Below are 22,139 nucleotides of genomic sequence, written 5' to 3' on the forward strand. Positions count from 1 at the left end.
GGGGCAGCCGGACTGTACACCAACAACAAGACTGCTGCTGCTGCAGCTGCCTTTGTGAGGTAAGTTTCCAAATAGCACACACACACACACACACACACACAGTTTCCAAATAGCACACACACACACACACACACACACAGAGCCACAGCCACATACACAACATTTTATTGCAATCTTTTGACAGGTTCCACCTCTGCCCTGTACAGGACAATTTTAGAGAGATTACCTGGAGACAGGGGGGTTTAGGTACACCCCTCTGTAGAACTCCAGGGAAAGTATGGGGAGAGAGAGAGGGCGTGAGGTTAGTCATTTAGAGACTTTGCCTGTTTAATCACTTTAAACAAAAGATGCAATCACTGCTGGAAACTTGTCTTTGATGTAATGTTTCTATCGGGATCTCACGATCTCCTTCGGATAATTCGTATTCAGACAATTGAGGTTCCTTTGTACATTCACATACTGAATCAGAAAATTTTCTTGTACACACCGAACAAATTCCTTTCCATCTAACACTAACACCTTAACACTATGACAGTCCCAGTCTATGTTTGGGAAGTTAAAATCCCCGACCTAACCACCCTATTATTCTTACAGATAACTGAAATCTCCTTACAAATTTGTTTCCCAATTTCCCACTGACTATTAGGCTGTCTATAATGCAATCCCAATAAGTTGATCAACACTTTCTTATTTCTCAGTTCCACCCAAATAACATCCCTGGATGGATTCCCAGGAATATCCTCCTGAATTACAGCAATAATGTTATCCCTTATCAAAACGCCACTCTCCCCCCTCTCTTGTCCCCCTTCCTATCCTTCCTATAGCATTTGTAAATGGAACATGAAGCTGCCAGTCCTGTCCGTCCCTGAGCCATGCTTCTGTAATTGCTATGATATCCAAGTCCGATATTCCTAATCATGCCCTGAGTTCATCTGTCTTCCCTGTTAGGCCCCTTGCATTGAAGTATATGCAGTTTAATTTATTAGTCCTACCTTGTTCTCTGCTTTGTCCCTGCTTGCTCTGAGTGTTTGAGTGGCTCCTTTTCCCAACGATACCAGTTTCAGATTGATCTCTTTCCTCACTGTCTCCCTGGGTCCCCCCCTCCCCCCAACCCATCTTACCAGTTTAAATTCTCCTGAGCAGCTCTAGCAAATCTCCCTGTCAGTATATTAGTCGCTTCAAATTCAAGTGCAATCCATCCTTGTACAGGTCACTTCTATCCCAGAAGAGATTCCAAAGATCCAAAAATATGAATCCTTCTCCCATACACCAGCTCCTCAGCCATACATTCATTTGCTCTATCCTCCTATTCCTACCTTCACTAGCTGATAGCACTGTGAGTAATTCAGATATTACTATCTTCAAGGACTTCCTTTTTAATTTCCTGCCTAACTTTCCATATTCTCCCTTCAGAATCTCATCCTTTTCACTTCCTATGTTGTTGGTTCCAATGTGTACAATAACCTCCTGCTGGTCCCTCTCCCCTTTGAGAACATTCTGCACGCTCTCTGAGACATCCTTGATCCTGGCACCAGGGAGGCAACATACTATTCTGATTTTTCACTGCTGGCCACAGAAATGACTGTCTGTGCCTCTGACTAGACAGTCCCCTAACACAATTGATTGCTTGGAACCTGAGGTACCCCTCATTACATTAGAGCCTGTCTCAATACCAGAAACTTGACTGTTCATGCTATATTCCCCTGAGAGTCCATCACCCCTAAATGTTTCAAAACAGCATACTTGTTTGAAATGGGGATAGCCACAGAAGACTCCTGCACTACCTACCTATCTCTCCTACCTTTCCTGGAGTTAACCCATCTATCGGACTGTATCTGCGGCTTTTCTCCCTTCCTATAACTGCCATCCATCACAACCCCTGGCTCTTGTAAATTCCTCATTGCCTCAACTGTTGCTCCAACGGATCCATTTGATCTGATAGGATTCGCAACCAAAGACACTTCCTGCAGACATAATCCTCAGTAACATGTAAACTCTTCCTAAACTCCCACACCTGACAAGAAGAGCATATCACTCTACTAAAAGCCATCTTTGCCCCTTCACAATCTACAGACCCAGAAAATAGCACCATCTTATTGCTCCCAAAAAAACAATGCTCCAGGCTAACTTAGTTCTCATGGTTTAAAATTTTAAAATTTAGTCAAGAGACAGATTTCAATAAAACATATAATCAAGAAAGAACCCACTCTATTCATTGCTGGAGACTTATGGTAAGGTTAAGAGGCGGGAATCGAACCCTGCTTCCTGGCGCTGTGAGGTAGCAGTGCTAACCACTGAGCCACCATGCCTGGAATTTACTCCATGTCCCAGCGTCCACTGCACTCCGTGGGAGTCTGTTCCACAGATTCACTCACCTTTTGGTAGTACAAACAAGGACAGGACTTATACAATTAAAAGTCGGGTCTTGGGTAGTGCTGTACAATAGAGAGACCTAGGGGTTCGGATATATCGTTCTTTGAGGTTTGCATCATCAGTGGACATGTTGGCTAAAAAGGCATTTAGCACGCTGACCTTCATTGCTCAGACCTTTGAGAATAGGAGTTGGGACATTAGTGAGGCCTCTTCTGGAGTACTGTGTCCAGTTCTCATCACCCGCTGTAGGAAGGATGCTGTTAAATTGGAAAGGGTTCAGAAAGAAATTACCAGGATGTTGCAGGGAATGGAGGGTTTGAGTTCTAAGCAGAGGCTGAGTAGCTTTGGCCTTTTTTCACCGGAGAGCAAGAGGTTGAGTGGCGACCTTAGAGGTTTTTCAAATCATGAGGCGTGTAGATAAGGTGAATGGCTGGTGTCTTATCCCACGGGTGAGGGATTTCAAGAGGAGGGGGGATTATTTTTAAGTTGAGAGGGGAAAGGTTTGAAAAGGACCTGAGGGGCAACTGATTTTACACAGTGTGTGTGTGGAAGTGGTGGGTACAGGTACAGTTACAGTGTTTAAAAGACATTTGGATAAGAATAAGAAATGTTTGGATGGATATGGGCCAAGCGCACACAGGTCGGACTTGTTTAGTTTAAGGGCATGGCTGGCGGTGGACTAGTTAGACAGAAGGGTCTGTTTCCGTGCTGTAAGACTCTGTTTTAAGAATGCCTCCCCTTCTGCTAAATCTGGGATATCTCATTCCAGATTGCCCCACATAATGAAATGTCTGTGCTACGTTCAATTTGTCAATCCCTCTTAGCAATTAGGTCTCCCCTCATTCTTCTAAACTCCAGAGTGTATCGGCCTAAACTCCTTAACATCTCTTCAGAAGACAAACCCCTCATGGCTGGAATCAACCTGGTGAACTGCCTCCAATACAACTACATTCCTCCTCAAGTAAGCAGACTAACATTGTATGTGATACTCCAGGTGCTGTCTCACTAATGCCTTGTATAGTTTCAGCAACACTTCCCTACTTTTATATTCCATTTCTTTACCAGTAGATGCCAAAATTTTGTTTTTCTTTGTCGTCCCATTTTCCTATCCCCGTATCAGTCGAAGCAAACACTCAGAGACAGTCTTGCTTTACCTCCTTCGTCTATATTCTGGGCCCTGGAGAGACAGAACGATTGCCCATGTACACAGAGACATGAGTTCTTGGTCTTCTCTCGAACAGCAGATTTGTAATGAATTATATAGTCACTTACAGGGAGCACCATCCAAATGACGTAACATCTATATTAACCGTTACAATCTGATGAGCATCAACAGAAAAGATTAAGCCATCTGGCATTATGCAATGGATGTTCTTCACCTTGTTAATTGGCAATACACAATGGATGCTTTTCACCTCGTTAACCCACTACCCTTGCCTCATTGTTAATTGCAAGTTCTTATCTGGTCCAACTCGTGCCAGCTGAGTCTTTTGTCAAGTAACCCTAAACTATGGGCAGCGTGGTGGCTCTGTGGTTAGCACTACAGCCTCACAGCACCAGGGACCCGGGCTACTGTCTGTGTGGAGTTTGCACGTTCTCCCTGTGTCAGCATGGGTTTCTTCCCACAGTCCAAACATGTGCAGTTTAGGTGAATTGTCCATGCTACATGGTGGCTCAGTGGTTAGCATTGCTGCCTCACAGCACCAGGGCCCCAGGTTTGATTAACTGTCTGCGTGAAGTTTGCACATTCTCCCTGTGTCTGCGTGGGTTTCCTCCGGGTGCTCCGGTTTCCTTCCACAGTCCAAAGATGTGCAGGTCAGGTGAATTGGCCATGCTAAATTGCCCGTAGTGTTAGGTGCATTAGTTGGAGGGAAATGGGTCTGGGTGGGTTACTCTTCGGAGGTTCGGTGTGAACTGGTTGGGCTGAAGGGCCTGTTTCCACACTGTAGGGAATCTAATCTAATCTAAATTGCCCATAGTGTTAGGCACATTAGTCAGAGGGAAATGGACCTCGGTGGGTTACTCTTTGGAGGGTCGGTGTGGACCTGTTGGGCCTGTTTCCACACTGTAGGGATTCTCATCTAATCATGTTAACTCTTTCGCTACCTACTGATAACTGTATACACTTTCTCAGCTTCCTTCTTACCCACTCTACCTGCAGCACTGCAGTGACACAGTAGAGAGGCTCCAGGCCCATATGAGCAGGAGAGAAAATGATTGACTTATTGACGTTGAGGTGCTGGGTGAAGTGAACGTAGCAGAGAGAGAGGAGCAAAACTGGGACTGAAGGAAGAGATGGTGCACTGTATTTGGATTTCAGCCCGAGAGAAGAGGAGAGTTTGTGGGACAGGGAATGACAGATTTAGGAAGCAGGAGAGAAAGGAATGTTCCTTCGAAGCGAGCACTGTCTATCCTGAATTTCTCTCCTACTGTTGCAGTCTCCATTTACAGGAAAATACAAGGGGAGGATTTGCAGAAGGGTAACTTAAAGTAAGCATCACATTAAGATCTGGCAGTGATTCAAATCGTTAGCACGGAATATCACCCGCCTTTGAATATGGAGGAAAATATGTTTGTCTGTTCTGTCTGTAGGAAACGTCAGTGTTACTGGGAAAGCACCGAGTCACACGCACAGCAAAGTGATCGTGTTTCAGTGCACTGACAGTGGAAAGAGACTTAACCAGTTACACAGCTTGAATAAAAATTCCACTGTTCACAGAGGGGGAAGCTGCACTTGTGTCCTGTCTGTGGACGAGGCTTCAACAACCTGAAACAAGAAAAGATACTCTTACCATGGAGAAACCGTGGAAATGCGGAGACTGTGAGAAGACATTCCCATGCCCGTCGAAGCTGGAAATTCATCGACGTACTCACACCGGAGAGAGACCCTTCACCTGCTCCGTGTGTGGGAAGGGATTCACTCAGTCCTCCAACCTGGAATTACACCAGCGCGCTCACACAGGGGAGAGGCCCTTCATCTGCTCCGTGTGCGGGAAGGGCTTCATTTATTCGTCCAACCTGTTGACGCACCAGCGGGTTCACACTGAGGAGAAGCCCTTCAGCTGCGTCTCCTGTGAGATGAGCTTCCGGTTCCCGTCCAGCCTGCTGATCCACCAGCGGATTCACACCGAGGAGAAGCCCTTCCGCTGCGCCGACTGTGGGAAGAGGTTCCGGCACTCCGACAGCCTCGTCGTGCACCAGCGCATCCACACCGGTGAGAGGCCGTTCACCTGCTCCGAGTGCGGGAAGGGCTTTATTGACTCGTGCCACCTGCTCCGGCACCAGCAGGTTCACACCGGGGAGAGGCCGTTCACCTGCTCCGAGTGCGGGAAGGGATTCACCCAGTCTTCCACCCTGCTAAGGCACCAGCGGATTCACACCGGGGAGAGGCCGTTCACCTGCACGGAATGTGGGAAGGGGTTCACCAGCTCATTCCACCTGCTGAGACACCGGCGGGTCCATACCGGGGAGAGGCCGTTCACCTGCTCCCAATGTGGCAAGGGATTCACTACTTCATCGCATCTACTGAGACACCAGCGAGTTCACACGGGGGAGAGACCGTTCTGCTGTTCCCAGTGCGGGAAGGGATTCACTACTTCATCCCACCTATTGAGACACCGGCAAATACACACCGTGGAGAGACCGATCAATAGCCCAGACAGCGGGAAGTGCATTCAAAGCTCTGAGGAACTGGAGTCCCATCTGTTGTGCAAGGAAGTTAGTACCTAAGGTGCTAAACTAACTCGGGATAGGCTGAACGTTCTAAACCCCGAACAGCTCAACCAACTGCGTCCGCAAACCGAAACAAAATCCCACAACAGGCTTCAAGCAAATCATTGAAATCAGAGAAGCAACAGCAGTTAAACATGGGGACAATTGAGAAAGATTTTACAGTTCCCAAGCAAATTTAAGATCATAAGTACAACAGAGTCAGAATTGGACTGGATTATGTGTGAGCGAAACGATGCATTCGGTATGGAATTGGTTCCACATTACAGAAGAAGCCCAGAGAAGAACAAGTGAACACACTTCTTTACTGGGTAGATCCAATAGCAGATCGTATCTTAAAACAACAGAATTTAAAAGAAGAGACAGGTAGTTTTTAAACATTGTAAGAGCATTCGACAAATACTTTGCATAAAGTGTAATAAACAGCAAGATGTCATAGAAGAAAACAATCTGTTGATTAATCATCATTATAGGTTGTAAGAATTTTGTGATTATGGAGATATACCACCAGAACTAAACTGAAACAGAATTGTCATTGGAATTTCTGATCAATTTCTTTCAGAGATGTTGCAACCTGGTCAGCTCTTTCACATTTGAAAGAGCTGACCAGGTAATGGTGGGATCCGCATACAGCACGAGCAAACAGAGCCAATCCAGTTGAAGAAGTTTGTCAGACTTGGATAACTTTCTAGGGTACAAAAATACCAAGATCATCACAAAAACCAACTCAGACATTTTCAAGCCCTTTGATGCTAGAACTCACTGTTACAGATATGGGATTAACGAAACTGTATAAACTGAAGCAGGGCCCAGCTTTATCGAGTCAGTGCAACTATTGTATGTGAGTGGGGCATTCACAGAGCATGTAAAAAGTCAAATACTACCTTTCGCCCACAGTACTAGTAAAGCACAAAGTGCTGAACACCTTACTGCAAGCCCCTGTAGGGAGTTAAAACAGACAGAAGACCAGGACTTCACTGCATTGGAGCATATATCTCCACAGGATGAGATGCCATCTTTGGAAGTGACAACTAAACCCTTCCTGGGGGTGATAGATGACTCATCTGAACCAGATATGACATGGATAATGCAGACCATCCAATCCCCAGGGCCCGATAATCAGCGTCCAGGTTCTGAAGGGAAATGGCTCGAAATATAGCAGAAGCACTGGTGGTCATCTTCCAAAACGCTTTCAACTTTGGAACACTTGCTTCAGCTTTGAGAGTATCTAATGTAACCCAACTATTTAAAAAGGCAGGTGGAGAGAAAACAGGGAATTTTAGGCTAGTGAGTCTGACACCGGTAGTGGGGAAGATTCTAGAGTCTGTTATCAAGGATTTTAGAGCACTAAGAAAAGAGTGGTAGAATCAGACACAGCATGGATTTACAAAAGGCAAATCATGCTCGACAAATCTATTGGAATTCTTCGAGGATCTAATTAGCAGAGTTTATGGTGGGGGCAGTGGATGTGGTGTATTTGGACATGGAGAAGGCACTCAACGAAGTTCAACATGGAGGGTAGTGAATTGAAATTGATAGAAAATTAGTTAGCAGACATGAAACAAAGAGTAGGGATAAATGGGCCCTTTTCTGAATGGCAGGCAGTGACTAGTCAGTGTACCACAGGGGATCAGTCCAAGGGCTCCCAGCTATTCACAGTACTGTATTTGTTCATCATTTCGATAAAATGTAATATCTCAAAATGTGCAAATGTCACAAAGCTGGGTGGATAGGTGAGCAGGATGCAGAGATGTTACTTGTGATTGTGGGCAAATATGTGGCAAATTTCAGGATTATGTGGAAAAATACGAGGTTATCCACTTTGGTAGCAAGAAATAGGAAGGTGGATTATTACTTGAATGGCTGTGATTTGCAATGGGGATTTTCAACAAAACTTGGGTGTCCTTGTGCACCAGACATTGAAAGTAAGCATGCAAGTGTGGCAGGCAGTGAAGAAGACGAACTGTATGTTGGTACTCACAGCGAGAAGATTCGAGCGCAGGAACAAGGATGTCTTGCTACAGTTACAGAGGGCTTTAATGAGGCCACACCTAGAATTTTGTGTGTAGTTTCTGGTTTCCTTATCTGAGGAAGGATGTTCTTGTTGCAGGGGCAGTGCGGTGAAATTGATTCCTGCGATGGCAGGATGGACTTATGAGGACAAATTGCGTCGGTTAGGATTGTATTCCCTGAAGTTTAGATGAATGAGGTGGCGGTGGGGGGGAGGAATCCCAAAGCAATGCATAAAATTCTAACAGGACCAGACAGGATAGATGCAGAAAGGGTGTTCCTGATGATGGAGGAGTCCAGAACCTGGGGTTATAGTTCAAGGATTAAGGATAAGTAGGAAGGGTTTAGATAGATATGGTCCAAATACTGGCAAATGGGACTAGATCAGTTTAGGATGTCTGGTCATGTGGATAAGTTAGACAAAGGGTCTGTTTCCATGCTATATAACTATGACTCTATAAGGAGAAATTGCTGCACCCAGAGAGTGGTGAGCCTGTGGAATTCACTATCTCAGAAAGTAGTTGAGGCCAAAACATTGTGCTTTCAAGAAGAAATGAGATCTAGCTCTTTCCCCTGAAGGGAACAAGGGATATTGGGGGGAGGCTTGAGTGTTTGCAGGCCCATTCCTGCTTCCGTGTTTGTAAACTTGACGTGGTGGGGGTGGCAAGTCTTACTGTTTTCCTTGAAATGAAAACTTGGCTAAAGAGAGTGCAATTGCAACCATCGGACAAAGAACCCTGTGGTAGAGCAGAACTCGACTCAAAGCTGAAGGAATACTGAGCGCAGTCTTAAAATACACGGACCGAAACTATGTGGAAGAGATGCACATGATCAGAAACCAAACCTTCTCACTTCTGAGCATGCCTCACTCTTGTAAGTCAGAGAAGCTCAAACAGCTCAGGGGAGATGACGGCCTGGTGGTATTGTCACTGAACTGTTAAGCCAGAGACCGAGGTGATGTTCTGGGGACTCTGGTTCGAATCCTAGAATGGCAGATGGTAGAACTTAAATTCGATAAATATCTGGAATTAACTATGAATCCATTGCTAATTATCATAGAAACCCATCTAGTTCAGTCATGCCCTTTAGGGAAGGAAACTGCCATCTTTATCTAGTCTGTCCTACATGTGACTCCAGACTGGCAGCAACGTGCTTGACTCTTATCTGCCCTTTGGGCAAATAAAGAAAAGTACCAAATAATGATCAACATAATATTACTCAACAAAGGAAGACTTCATAGGTGTCGGAAGCATGTCCACTCGAATGAAGAGGAAATATGCATTCTTGAAGATTAACCATGTTGGTGTCCATCACGCCTTATGACCGAGAGGTCAGCTGGTGCCACAGACTTCATGGGTTTTGTGCAATGATTCAATTTTCTTCCAACTGCACATACATCTTCAAAATCTGTTCAGCAGACATCCTTGACACCATAAGGACCAGGAACTAGTGGTGGTCTCAATTCAGCTGTTTGGAAGGGGTCTAAAATGGCAGACACTCTCTCATTGAACCCAACGAAATGACTATTTTATTCAAAAGAGTGAATGGATCACAGATGTCTTGCTGCAACAGAGCAAAGATCATTTTCAGAAACGTAGCTCTGGTCTCTGATATAACTTGAGGATCCTCCAACGGTAACAAAGATCCAACGGCAGGGTATGTTCCCTGGGGAAAAAAAGCATCCAGGAATTCAAAGATCCGCCAACTTTCCAGTCCACCAGTGAACCTTCACCGGAATGTTTGATCCTCAAGTAGCAATCAACGGAGCGGAAGCAGGCCGTTCAGCCCACCGCGACTGCTTTGCCATTCAACGAGATCGTGGCTGATCTGATGACCATTGACTCCCGACTTTCCTGCCTTTGCCCCATAGCCGTTGAAACCCTCACTGGTTAGAAGTAGCTCGGCCTTAATGTCGTAGCCTCTACTACCCTCTGCAGTAAAGAATGCCAGAAATTCACTACCCTCTGAAAACAATTCCTCCTCATCTCTGTCTTAAATGGGCGACCTACCTAGTCACTGACCAGTTGGAAAGTGGGGGTGGGGGGTGGATGTGGGCAGTGATAAAGCAATTTTACTTACTTGTAATAGTCATATAAATAATGTAATAAACCAGAGATGTTGTAAAATGCAGTTGGTGCCAGAAAATGTTATCTGACAGCATTTAGTAAGCTCCACCTACCAACTCACCAGTAAGTTGTTTGGCTTGTTAATTGTTTCTAAGCAGAATATTTCAATCGCAGTAATGTGTACTCGCTTTTGCATACATCCTGAAGTCTCATAAATGATTGTCATGTATCTCAGCTGTCATGTAACTAGCCATTAAGTACTATGTAATAAACCTACTGTCCTCATTAAGACTGAGTGTATCTTCTACTGAAGACTTTGTGTGGGCATCCTTCCCCAACTGCTATCAGAAACTCAGTCCAATGTCAAGAAGGATTGGAGGCAATGTATCTACCCATGGTATCACAGGTGGTTCTGGTGGGCACAACCAGAACATACCATTGGGAAGACAGACATAACCTGGTAGAGGTCAACAAGATCAAGAGAGGCATAAATGGGGTGGATAGTCAGAGGCTTTTTCCTCGACTGGACAGGTCAGCTTGGGCACAGGTTCAAGGTGAGAAGGGGAAACATTTTCTCACAGAGGCTGGGTGCCAGGAACACACTGCCAGTGGAGGAGGTGGTCAAAGTTGAAAAAAATCACACAACACCAAATTATAGTCCAACAGGTTTTATTTGAAACTACAAGCTTTTGGAGCACTGCACCTTCATCAGGTCGCTAGTGGAGATGGTGGAAGCAGGCACATCAGCGAGGTTTAAGGCGTATCTTGATAGACGCATGAATGGAAGGCGAACAGAGGGATAGAAGCTGCGCAACAGGTAGCAGGTCTAAGTAAGGTTTAGGATTTGGCGCAGACTTGTTGGGCGGAAGGGCCTGTTTCTGTGATGTGTATTGAATCGTGCTGCATTGCATATAGCACCATTTACAAGTTCATATTGAGATAAGGCTGTCCAGGTTCTCTCACAGCAGCACTGGGTCCAAGCCATGAGGAAGCTCATTTTTACACCAGTGAATCCACACTGGGGAGAGGCTGTTCAGCGTCTGTGTGTGGAGGAAAGGATTCATTAGCTCATTTAACGTAATGTCAAGGCAACAGTAGCACGAGATGGCAGTGGTTTGGTTTCATTGTTTTTGTCACTGTTAACTCAGATATGGGAATAATCCGAGTTCATTCTAGCAGTTCCTCATTCCTGCCTGGATGTTAATAATTCCTGTAACTGGTCCAGAGTTTAATATCCACAGAGGAGATGGTAATATCAATGGACTAGAAATTCAGAGACTCGGCTCAACTGTGTGGACACTAGCTCAAATTCAATTCATGAAAATAACAAAACTGGAATTGAAGGCTAATCTCAGCCATGAAATCCCAACAGGTTGTTGTAGAAATTCATTTTTCGGGAAGGAAATCTGCAATTCTCAGATATTCTGGTGCATATGTGGCTCTGGACCATCAGCGATGCGGTTGACTTTTAACCTGATCTCTGAAATGGCCAACGAATCTGGTCAGTGGGGATACCCATGTCCTGTGAAAAGATTGTGATCCGGGGGCCACAGTGTGCCTTTAGCAGCTCCTGTCTGTGATCGTAGACCACAATTCAGGAGGTCTCATCTGACTTGCTGGGCCATTTCAGAGTGCAATTAAGGGAGAGTCACATGTCCCACACTCCTGATCTATTGGCACCCAATGAGGGAAGGAGAGACAAGCCTGTGGGCCGCCTTGTGGTTTTGCTCCTGGACCTGGCCAAGATGGCCATTTACAGGTCCATGCACTGGGTTAAAGAAGGCCTTGTTGCTCCTGACGGTCTGCCTCTCTTTTGAGGCTATGTCCGTGCCCGGCTGTCCCAGGAGAGGAAGCACGTAGTGGTCACCAGGACTGTCGAGGCGTTTTGAGACCGCTGGTAGCTGAGAGGGCTAAGGTGTTTTATTGGCCTGGATAATGATATTTTGATATGGTTAACTCTTTCTGCAGTGTAGGTTTCCGTTTTGGCTTTTGAGTTTGTGTTTGTTTTCAGTTTTGGTGCTCTGGGAAGAGGGCTGTTTTATTTTCCCTTTGTTCTGATTTTGAACCCCTCGAAGAGACAAAGGAGTTTTTTTATTTTAGACCCATACTGTCCCTGTCCCAGATTGGGGTGGGGGGGGGTCAGTGCTTGATGGGGACCAGTGTGAGAGGAGTCTTATTTTTAGTTGAAATGAACAGAGGAATGTCCTCTGGATTTTAAACTATTGTTGTCCCTGTCCTGCGAGCATTCGAGGGAGACAAAGCAGAGATGATTTATTATTTACTTGTTTGTTTCCGTTGATTTTGTGTTTATTTTTATTTTGGCGCCCGTGTGCTCCTTGCCCAAAAGTGGTGGGTGGGAATAACGTCAAGGGAGAACCATTTATTGTTTGTTTGTTTGTTTATTTATTTTTGTTTCTTCCCACTGTAAAAGGGTCTTAATTTTCATTTTAACACAGTCAAGGAAGCTTTAGTTTCTGTTTTGAAAGAGGAGAGTGGACTTTGCACTGTATTTCACAGTGCTGGCCCGAGAGTGTCTGATGGAGACAGGGCTGGAGGGGGAGTCCTTGGGTTTTTCTGTTTGCACCTTTCATTTGAAAGAGTAGAGTCATATATCGGCCAAATTTGGAAAAGGGCCTTAGTGAATCCAGGTGGGCTCCAGATTTATTAACTGAATTTAAAGTCCAGGATTCGAAACTGCGTCCCCAAAGCATTAGCCTGGGCCGTCGGATTACTACTCCACAGCTAGTACCACTATGCCACCATCTCAACGCACAGCAACACCCCCCCCCCCATTACCTATCCAAGCACAGAACGTAAGAAGTAGCAGCAGAAACAGCACATTCAGTCCCTCAAATTTGCACTACCATTCAACAAGACAATGATGGCTCTTCTACCTTGACACACATTTTCCTGCACTGTCCCCCTATCCTTTGATCTTTAATGTCTGGAAACTAATTGATCTGTTGTTAGGTAGAGAATACCAAATATTCGCCAGCCTCTGGGTGAAGAAGTTCTCTTCGTCTCAGTCCTAAATGCTTTGCCCAGCACTCCCGCTTTATTCTGAGACTCTGTCCCTTGGTTCCAGATCTGCCAGCCAAGGGAAACATCCTACACCTACCCGATTGAGCTCTTTAAGGATTTTGTAAGCAACAAAGTGCTCACTTTTCATTCTTTTCATACTCTAGAGAATGCAGCACCAATCTGTCCAATTTCTGTGCAGTTAATGTGTCAGGATTAACCAGTGGATCTTTAAGTTTACTCTGTGAACAACTTTCAATTGCATGTGCCTTTAAAAGAAGTTAATATGCTTTCATAATCAACCTATTCAGACGTTATTACACACATTCTGGAGCAAGTGGGACTTGAACCCCAGTATCCGGGGTAGAGATGCTACCAGTGCACCACAAGAAGATACAGTGAGAGGTTTTAAGAAAAAAGTCGTTATGTTCAGAGCATACCCTGCTCCAGGGAACCGTGTTTAGATACAACAATCTATCAATAGTTGTTAGGATGGACTCAAAACTGAACGGCCCCAGGGAGGTGGTCTGACCCTCCTGATGAAGGGCTTTTGCCCGAAACGTCGATTTTTGCTGAAGCTCCTCGGATGCTGCCTGAACTGCTGTGCTCTTCCAGCACCATTGATCCAGAATCTGGTTTCCAGCATCTGCAGTCATTGCTTTTACCAGAATTGTCATACAAGCCGGTAACAGGTGCCCCATTGGTCAAGAGTCGTAAATATTAAAGAGGTGATGATTCTGTTAGCAAGATGCACAATATTGTTTAAAATGCTGCAAATTTACATTGAGAGAGCTTACAAGGAAAAAAAAGCATATTACTGAGTGTGGCAATATCTTGTCCTGGTGTTTTTTTTTGTTGGTCAGAGGTTGCAAAACAGAGGCACTCAGCAGTGTACCAAAACCGGTTGAGAAAACAGCTTGGGAGGCCTTGGGTTTTTGTTCAACAGCCTGAATGGGTGTGGCCAATCTCACAATTCGGGATTTCTGGATTTTGATTTTTTCAGTAACACCAGAAGCTGTTGGGATCCCAACAGGGTTGGACGCTTTAGTAAATGTCTCCTGGGCGCTACGCGCTCTGATGATTTTCCCTTCTGGATTGGAGAACTGCATGTGAGAATCTGTGGCTGAAGTTTCCTTTTTGCCAAAGAGGTGTGTTTAGGGGATGTTACTACATTAGAATAGTTATTTAGTAATAGTTACTGTATCTATTATTCTGTTAGAGTTAAGTTGTTCTAAGTTTTTTTATGTTTGTATTTTAACTATAATGTTTAAATAAATTGTCAAATCGCATCCGGAACACAGCAGTTCATATATTTGCCTTTGAAGTAAGAGAAAATTAGAGCAGAGGCGACCTTTTTGAAGTATTTTGAGCGGGTCTGGTCTGGTCCAAAACACTGAGACCTTTCAATTAGCCAAGGGCGAGAAGTTCTGGAGAACTGAAATTGGGATTTAAAGGGGATAGAAAATTAGAAGTCAAGAGGTTGCTAAAGATTTGATTTGATTTAATTTAGGTTTATTGTCACGTGTACTCAAGTACAGGGTACAAGAGCACAATGAAAAGTGTACAAAGTCGCCATTCTCAATGCTATCTTAGTTACAAAGGTACCGGAGTGCAAAGTCTATGGTACAGATATAGGAAACCAAAGAAATAAGTTGTAAAACATTCAGCACCGCAGATTCTTCTTAATATAAAAGTAGAAAATAAAGAAATAAATTGAAAAGTCAAACATTACATATGTTAGGCAGCATTCGTGGAGAGAAATCAGACCCTTCCTGACCCTAAGCGTTAGCTCTGATATCTCTCCACAGATGCTGTCAGACATGCTGAGCTTTACCGGTAATTTCTGATTTACCGCATCCGGAATTCTTTCGGTTCTTCGGTGTTAGCCCCTGGTCAGATTCTCTTCCGCGGTTTCCCTCACCCTGTCCCCCTCCCCACAGTTTGTGAAATTCACCGGCTGTCAGTAATGCAGCCTCTCTCTCTCTCTCTCACTCGCTGCCTCTCCCGGGACATCATGGGCATGCATGTGGAACGAGCTGCCAGAGGAAGCTGCGGAGGCTGGCACAATCACAGCGTTTGAGAGGCAGCGGGATGGGAATATGAAATAGGAAAGGGTTGCGGGGGGACGCGGGCCAAGCGCCGGCAGATGAGGTGAGGACGGACGAGTTGGACCGAGGGGTTTGCTTCTGCGCTTGTCCGTCTCCCTGACCCTAAATGTGTGCTCAGCGTGGATAAGTTGGCCCGGGCTGCATGAGTCGGTGTGCAGAGCCTACATATTGAAAGGATCACTGTCTCTCCCCCCCCTCTCTTGTTGTCACCTCACATGTCATGGGAAGAGACTGATTTCATCAGGAGTGAACAGGCAGGTTAGAGGCAGAAGCTCTTGAGTCTCACCGGCGCTTGGAAATGACACGAATGACCAAGATGGGCTTGTCTCTTCTTTTTTTTTTGTTTCCTTTCCCCAGGGAGAGGACTCACAGATGGGGAACCCGGACTTGACCCCCCGCCCGGCCGAGAGTCACCCGGCTCAGCAGGACCCGATCGCCGTCGGTGAGGCGGAAGGCAACCGCAGCCTGCCCCGTGCGGAAAAAGCGTTCGCCTGCTCCGGCTGCGGCCGGGGCTTCCGCCGGTCGTGCGACCTGGGGCGGCACCGGTGCCACCGGGCGCGGCCGTGCGAGTGCCGGGACTGCGGGAGGGGCTTCAGTTACCCCTCGGAGCTGGAGGCCCACCGGCGGGCGCACACCGGCGAGCGGCCGTTCGCCTGCCCGCAGTGCGGGAAGGGCTTCGCCCGCTGGTGCAACCTGCGGGCCCACCAGCAGGTCCACCGCCGCGGGGGCAGGCCGTTCGCCTGCCCGCAGTGCGGGCGCGGCTTCCTGCGGCCCTCGCACCTGCTGCAGCACCGGCGGGTGCACACCGGCGAGCGGCCGTACCCCTGCGGCGAGTGCGGCCGGGGCTTCGGCCAGTCCTCCGACCTGCTGAAGCACCGGCGGGTGCACACCGGCGAGCGGCCGTTCGCCTGCCCGCAGTGCGGGGAGCGGTTCACCCAGGGCTCGCACCTGCTGAGGCACCGGCGGGCGCACGCCGGCGAGCGGCCGTTCCAGTGCCCCGTCTGCGAGAAGCGGTTCACCCAGGCGTCCAGCCTGCTCAGGCACCGGCGGGCGCACGCCGGGGTGAAGCCCTTCGTCTGCTCGCTGTGCGGCCGGGGCTTCGCCGAGTCCTCCATGCTGCTGAGGCACCAGCGGGTGCACACGGGCAAGGAGTCGGTGCACCCCCCGCTGCAGTGCTCCGATTCTGCGGGCGGAGCCTCGCCTCGTCAGCTTCACGACTGAATGCCCCCCCACCACCCACCACCACCAACCCGAGGGGCTCGTCTTGACTCGGCGGCGCTGCCTGGCCTGGGACAAGACAGATTCGAGGAGAAAGTGAGGTCTGCAGATGCTGGAGATCAAAGTTGAAACTTTATTGCTGGAACAGCACAGCAGGTCAGGCAGCATCCAGGGAACAGGAGATTCGACGTTTCGGGCACAGGCCCTTCTTCAGGATTCCTGAAGATTCCTGAAGAATCTCCTGTTCCCTGGATGCTGCCTGACCTGCTGTGCTGTTCCAGCAATAAAGTTTCAACCCAGACAAGACATATTCGACTTACAAAGTTTCCGGACGTCTCCTGTGGGCTGGGTGGCGGTGAACCAGCTGGCTTCTGTTTCTGGTGAGGTTGTGCCGGAGGTGAAATATCAGCGGCCAGAAGCTCTCCTGTTGGCCTTCGAAATCTCACGGCTTCACATCTTCCACACGGCCTCAGCGGGCAGGAATGGAACCCCGGTGTAGCATCCTCAGTCAACCCTTCGTGGCACTCCTTATTTTGTATTGCATGACAGTAACTTGATGAATATAACGTAGGTATAGGTAGACTGGAGCTTCAGTGTACAGATGCTGCGCGTATGCATTCTTACGAAGAAACTCAGCCCCAGCTGACTGTCCCTCTGAAGCGCGAGAGACAATGGCCCTTCCATCTATCGTCCGGAAAAAAAGCAAAACAAAAGAGTTAGACTGAGGTTTTTTCCAGCCCATTCCCACAGCAAAACCCCACCAGTCGATTAACAGCAGGACCCCTGGAAGATGTGGACCATATCTCGTATCTTGGGAGCCGTACAGATGATGAAAATTCGTCACCAAGCCCAAACTGCGGCCAACCAACTGGGCATTTGTAGGCCAGGATCTCTGACCTGAGACTAAGGTCGTGGCTTCCTGGGCAGCAGTGCTGCTATGGACTGTGTAACTCGGACCACCAACAGCCGTCACGTCAACGCACCCAGAGAAACAGGGGGCTTTTGCATGAGAGTGGTAGGAATATGCTGTTGGATAAAGAGGGAAGTGGTCAGGTCTGGAGGGTGAGAGTGATTAAGTAACAATTGTATCATGGAATTAAAAGCAAAGGCTAACAACTTTGGTCCAAAGTGTTAATGTCAGAGAGTGAAGGTCAAAAGCCTGTCTGGTCCATCTCTTTTTGAGTTTCTGTGAACCTTTGAAGTGTGCTTGTATCCTGGTTAGTTCATTTTACTGCTGGTGTTCAGCACGACCGAGAAAAGAACTGGGAAACCGTTTCCATTCACCTCTTTCAGGTAGAATGACCTTCTTGTATTGAATTGTGTCAGTTTTATTGTCACAAACTCACGTGAGTGCAGTGAAAAGTTGATAAGTCGCCGCTTCCAGTGCCATCTTCCATTCCAAGATTAGTTACGGTGAAATAATGTCACCAACACACAGCACAGAGGACCTAGATACAACCCTTAGTTACAGAATAGAGAAATCATTGCAGCTATACGCAGCACCACCATAGGTCAGAGGAAACAAGTAGTTACAAAGACAAACATCACTGTCTCTCTTCAGGAGCTCTGCACAGGGGACCTCCATGTGGCCCAACTGCTGGCTGTTATTCATGCTCCGCACTGGGCCGCTGCCTCTCCTTTGGAGGTTGGGAGTGAAAGGCCAGGGCTGAGTCTTCGAGGCTGAGGGAAGGGCGAGCAGGGCAGACAAGGGGGAGAAATGGAGGAAATGAACAGGCAGAGTGGGTGAGCTCTGGATGGAGCGTCTTACTTTACTGCCATTACTGAAGCATAAAATTCTTACTTCTACATTCAATTTCCATTGTAGCAAAAGATAGCATTCCATTAGCCTTCTCTATTGCATGCTGTACCTGCACATTAACTTTTTGTGACTCATTCTAGAACACCTAAATCCCTCTGCACCTTAGACTTCCACAGTTATCCTCTGTACTCTGCTTTTTCAACTTCACGTTACAATTAATCTGCCAGAATGAATCTCCTGACGGGGGAGGCAATGGCCTAGTGGTGTTATCACTAGGTTGTTAATCCAGAGACCCCTGGTAATGTTCTGGGGCCCTGGGTTCAAATACCCCCACGGCAGATGGTGGAAGTTGAATTCAGTAAGAATTTGGAATTAAGTGTCTGATGATCGTCACAAAACCAGTGTTAGGAATACCCATTTTGTTCACTCATGTCCTTTTGGGAAGGAAACTGCCATCCTTACCTGGTCTGGCCGACATATGGCTCCAAACCCACAGCAATGTGGTTGACTCTTAACTGCCCTCTGGGCACTTAGGGATGAGCAATAAACACGTGCCCAGCTAGTGACACTCAGATCCCATGAATGAATTTTTAAAAATTAATTTTGGGGACGTGGACTGGTTGCACAGAAGGGTCTGTTTCCATGCGTATGACTATATACATTCCTCTGACAGTGCTAGCGGGGCTGTGGAATTAATTGGATAGACTTCCAAAGAGCGAGCCCAGGCATGACGGCCTGAAGGTTTTCTGATCTGTGCTGTATGGATCTGTACGACAATGGATAGTCATTACTTGGGGATGCAGAATGTACGAGAGAAGGAACGGCTAATGTGCAATTGAACACAATCAGAGTCAGCACTTACAGGGGTGGAGAGAGAGGCACCAATGGGAAATCTTTAAACGCTCAGCAGATTTCCATGGAAGACTAGTGGGTTGCAATCACTTTTAAGACATGAATCATTGTGGAGCATTCCTTCATTAGGATTCAAGTGTACTTTTAAAATTCATAGTATCACTAGTGTGGAAGCAAGGCACACAGCCCACCCAGTCCACACCACCCCTCCGAAGAACATCCAACCCAAACCCACCCCCCTACCCTAACCCTGTAACCCTGCATTTCCCATGACTAATCCCCCTGGCCTGGCCTGCATATCCCTGGCCACAACGGGGCAATTTAGCGTAGCCAATCCACCTAACCTGCACATCTTTAGACTGTGGGAGGAAACCGTAGGGAACCCATGCGGATAGGGGGAGAGCATGCTAACTCCACACAAACAGTCGGCTGAGATGGGAATCAAACCTGGATTCCTGGCACTGAGAGGCAGCCGTGCTAACCTGTGTGCTTCCCCATTCATTTATCTCAATTGAGTATCGAGGAAAGAGGGGAGGACTTACAGGTGGGGTGGGGCAGGTGGGTGATGTAGTTTGTTTTTCACTGAGACCATGGTGGGAATCTGAAAGAGTGGGAGAGGCAGGAACCCTCATAACATTTAAGAGGGACTTAGAAGCCAAAGGCTGTGGGACAAATGTTGGAAGAATGGGCTGAGAATAATTAGGTGCTAGTTTTTGACTCAATGGGCTGAATGGCCTTTTTTGGTGTTGTGGATCTCTCTGACTCTGTTTGATGCTCCAGTGGTGCTACTATGACCCAGCATTCCCCTTTGAGTATGAAGACCCTCAAACACAGAAATTGCAGGAGAAACTCAGCAGGTCTCGCAGCACCTGTGCAGCAAAAGGCAACGGAAATGCTTCGATAACAATGACCCTTCTTCACAACTGATGATAGCTCGGAAAAGGTGGGATACATGCCACAGATGGGGAGGGGTGTTGTGGAGAAGTGAGGAAATGGGCAGAAAGGGAGTACGGATTGAGTGAGACAGAGACAGATCGACAGGCAACGGGATGCTGAGGAGACAGAAAAGCCAATGACAGGGGAAACCATAAGAAAGTAAAAACAGGCTGGAAGCATTCCGTGCCATTGATCGGGCCTGGGGGTGTGGGTAAAAGTTGGAAGGAAGTGTTTGTGATGTAAAGTCACTGAACTCAGTATTGAGTTCTGAAGGCTGCAGGGACCCCAAGTCAGAAAGTGAGGATCTGTGAAATTTTACAGGACAGGAGGCCATCAGCTCATCATGTCTGTACTGGCACGCGAAAGAGCTACCCAGCTCCTCCCACTCTCCAGCCCTATCTCTGTAACCCTCTGAATTTGGCATTTTCAAATGTTTATCCAGCTCTTTCGAAACCTTCAATAGAACTCGCCAGCACCACTCTCCCAAGCAACGCACCGAAAATCCTAGCAACTCTCTCGGGAAAGAGGTTTCCCCTCATCTCACTCTTGGCTGTCTTCGCTGACGAAAGGGAAATCGTGAACCTCCTGCCCCCACTAGTTACTGACATACCAACTGGAGTCATACAGCACGGAAAAACACAACCTTGAGACAAATCAGTCCATGCTGGCTATACTCCCAAAATAAACTAGCCCATACTTGTAATCTTCCCTGTGTTCACTCACACTATGATCTTTGTATGTTATGATCTGCCTGTACTGCACCCAAAACAAAACTTCTCACTATACTTAGGTATATGTGACAAGAACAGATCAACTCAAACTCAATATTCCTCCAAACATTTCTGATTCATGTACTGATCCAAATGTCTTTGAAACATTATAACTCTGATTGTAGAATTCCTCCAGTGTGGAAACAGGCATCCACCACTTCCTCTGGAAAGTCACTCCACACACTAACCACCCGCAGTGCAAATCAAAATGCCCCATGTCTTTACCAAAATCTTGCTCCTCTCACCTTAAAAATATGCTCTCGAGGTTTAAAATGCCCCACCCAAGGGAAAAGACACCTGCCGTTCACCTTGCCTATGCCGCTCCTGATTTTATTAATAGAATATAGAAATTATATTCTATTTATAAAATCTAGAGTGACACGGTGGCTCAGTGGTTAGCACTGCTGCCTCACAGCACCAGGCACCCAGGTTCAATTCCTGCCTCGGGCAACTGTCTGTGTGGAGTTTGCATGTTCTCCCCGTGTCCGTGTGGGTTTGCTCTGGTTTCCTCTCACAGCCACAAAGATATTCAGGTTAGGTGAATTGGCCATGCTATAGTGTTAGGGGGTAAATGTAGGGGAATGTGTCTGGGTGGGTTGCTCTTCGGAGGGTCGGTGTGGACTTGTTGGGCCGAAGAGCCTGTTTCCACACTGTAGGGAATCTAATTATAGAAACGATACATCCTTCAAAACTCTGTCAAAATTCTGAACACAGCAGTTCCGGCACCACTCTAATCTAGACTCTGGTTTCCAGCATCTGCAGTCATTGTTTTTACAACATTCTGAACACACCAGTGAGGTCATCTTTTCATCTCTGCTGCAATTTCTGTTTCTCTAATCCTGCCCTGTATCTGAAACTCTCCCGTTCCCACTGTCACTGCTGGTCAATCTCCTGTGCAGATCAACATTCTGAAACACCAGTGAGGTCATCTTTTCATCTCTGCTGCAATTTCTGTTTCTCTAATCCTGCCCTGTATCTGAAACTCTCCCGTTCCCACTGTCACTGCTGGTCAATCTCCTGTGCAGATCAGGAAAGTAGGGGGCGGGGGGGGGGGGGGGTGGGGGGGGGAAGATGTTTAAGAAGGAAATTGGAGGGAAAGTTAGAACAAGGGAAGTCAAGAAAGACAACTGTATCATTTCTGTATCAATGAAGCAGAAATCTCAAAAAGGGATCATGTTGTAAGATTGAGTGAAATAGGAGTTGATGGGAAGGGTGAGGGCAGTAACAAATTAAAAATACTATATATGAATGCACGAAGCATTAGAAATAAGATGGATGAGCTTGAGGCTCTTTTGGAAAT

General features: G+C 46.8%; 3 protein-coding genes across 6 annotated transcripts in view; 2 read left to right on the plus strand and 1 right to left on the minus strand.

Annotated features, from left to right (window-relative positions):
- LOC122543586 (gastrula zinc finger protein XlCGF26.1-like) overlaps positions 1 to 8,514 on the plus strand; it is a 34,325-nt gene extending 25,811 nt beyond the window's left edge. Inside the window, exon 3 of the mRNA XM_043682402.1 lies at positions 5,224 to 8,514. Within this exon, the coding sequence (XP_043538337.1) occupies positions 5,224 to 6,102 (879 nt within the window). The 3' untranslated portion in view covers positions 6,103 to 8,514. The remainder of the gene's footprint in view (positions 1 to 5,223) is intronic.
- LOC122543578 (zinc finger protein 239-like) overlaps positions 1 to 16,651 on the plus strand; it is a 20,814-nt gene extending 4,163 nt beyond the window's left edge. Inside the window, exons 2-3 of one of the 4 annotated variants that reach the window (XM_043682384.1) lie at positions 3,198 to 3,334; positions 15,662 to 16,651. In XM_043682384.1, coding sequence (XP_043538319.1) covers positions 3,198 to 3,334; positions 15,662 to 16,525 — 1,001 coding nt within the window. In that variant the 3' untranslated portion in view covers positions 16,526 to 16,651. The remainder of the gene's footprint in view (positions 1 to 3,197; positions 3,335 to 15,661) is intronic. The other 3 variants (XM_043682387.1, XM_043682386.1, XM_043682385.1) reach the window with 3 other exon arrangements.
- LOC122543587 (gastrula zinc finger protein XlCGF26.1-like) overlaps positions 1 to 22,139 on the minus strand; it is a 92,116-nt gene that overhangs the window by 52,797 nt on the left and 17,180 nt on the right. The window lies entirely within an intron of this gene.

Source organism: Chiloscyllium plagiosum, chromosome 44 (assembly GCF_004010195.1).
Source record: "Chiloscyllium plagiosum isolate BGI_BamShark_2017 chromosome 44, ASM401019v2, whole genome shotgun sequence".
Taxonomy (NCBI): domain Eukaryota; kingdom Metazoa; phylum Chordata; class Chondrichthyes; order Orectolobiformes; family Hemiscylliidae; genus Chiloscyllium; species Chiloscyllium plagiosum.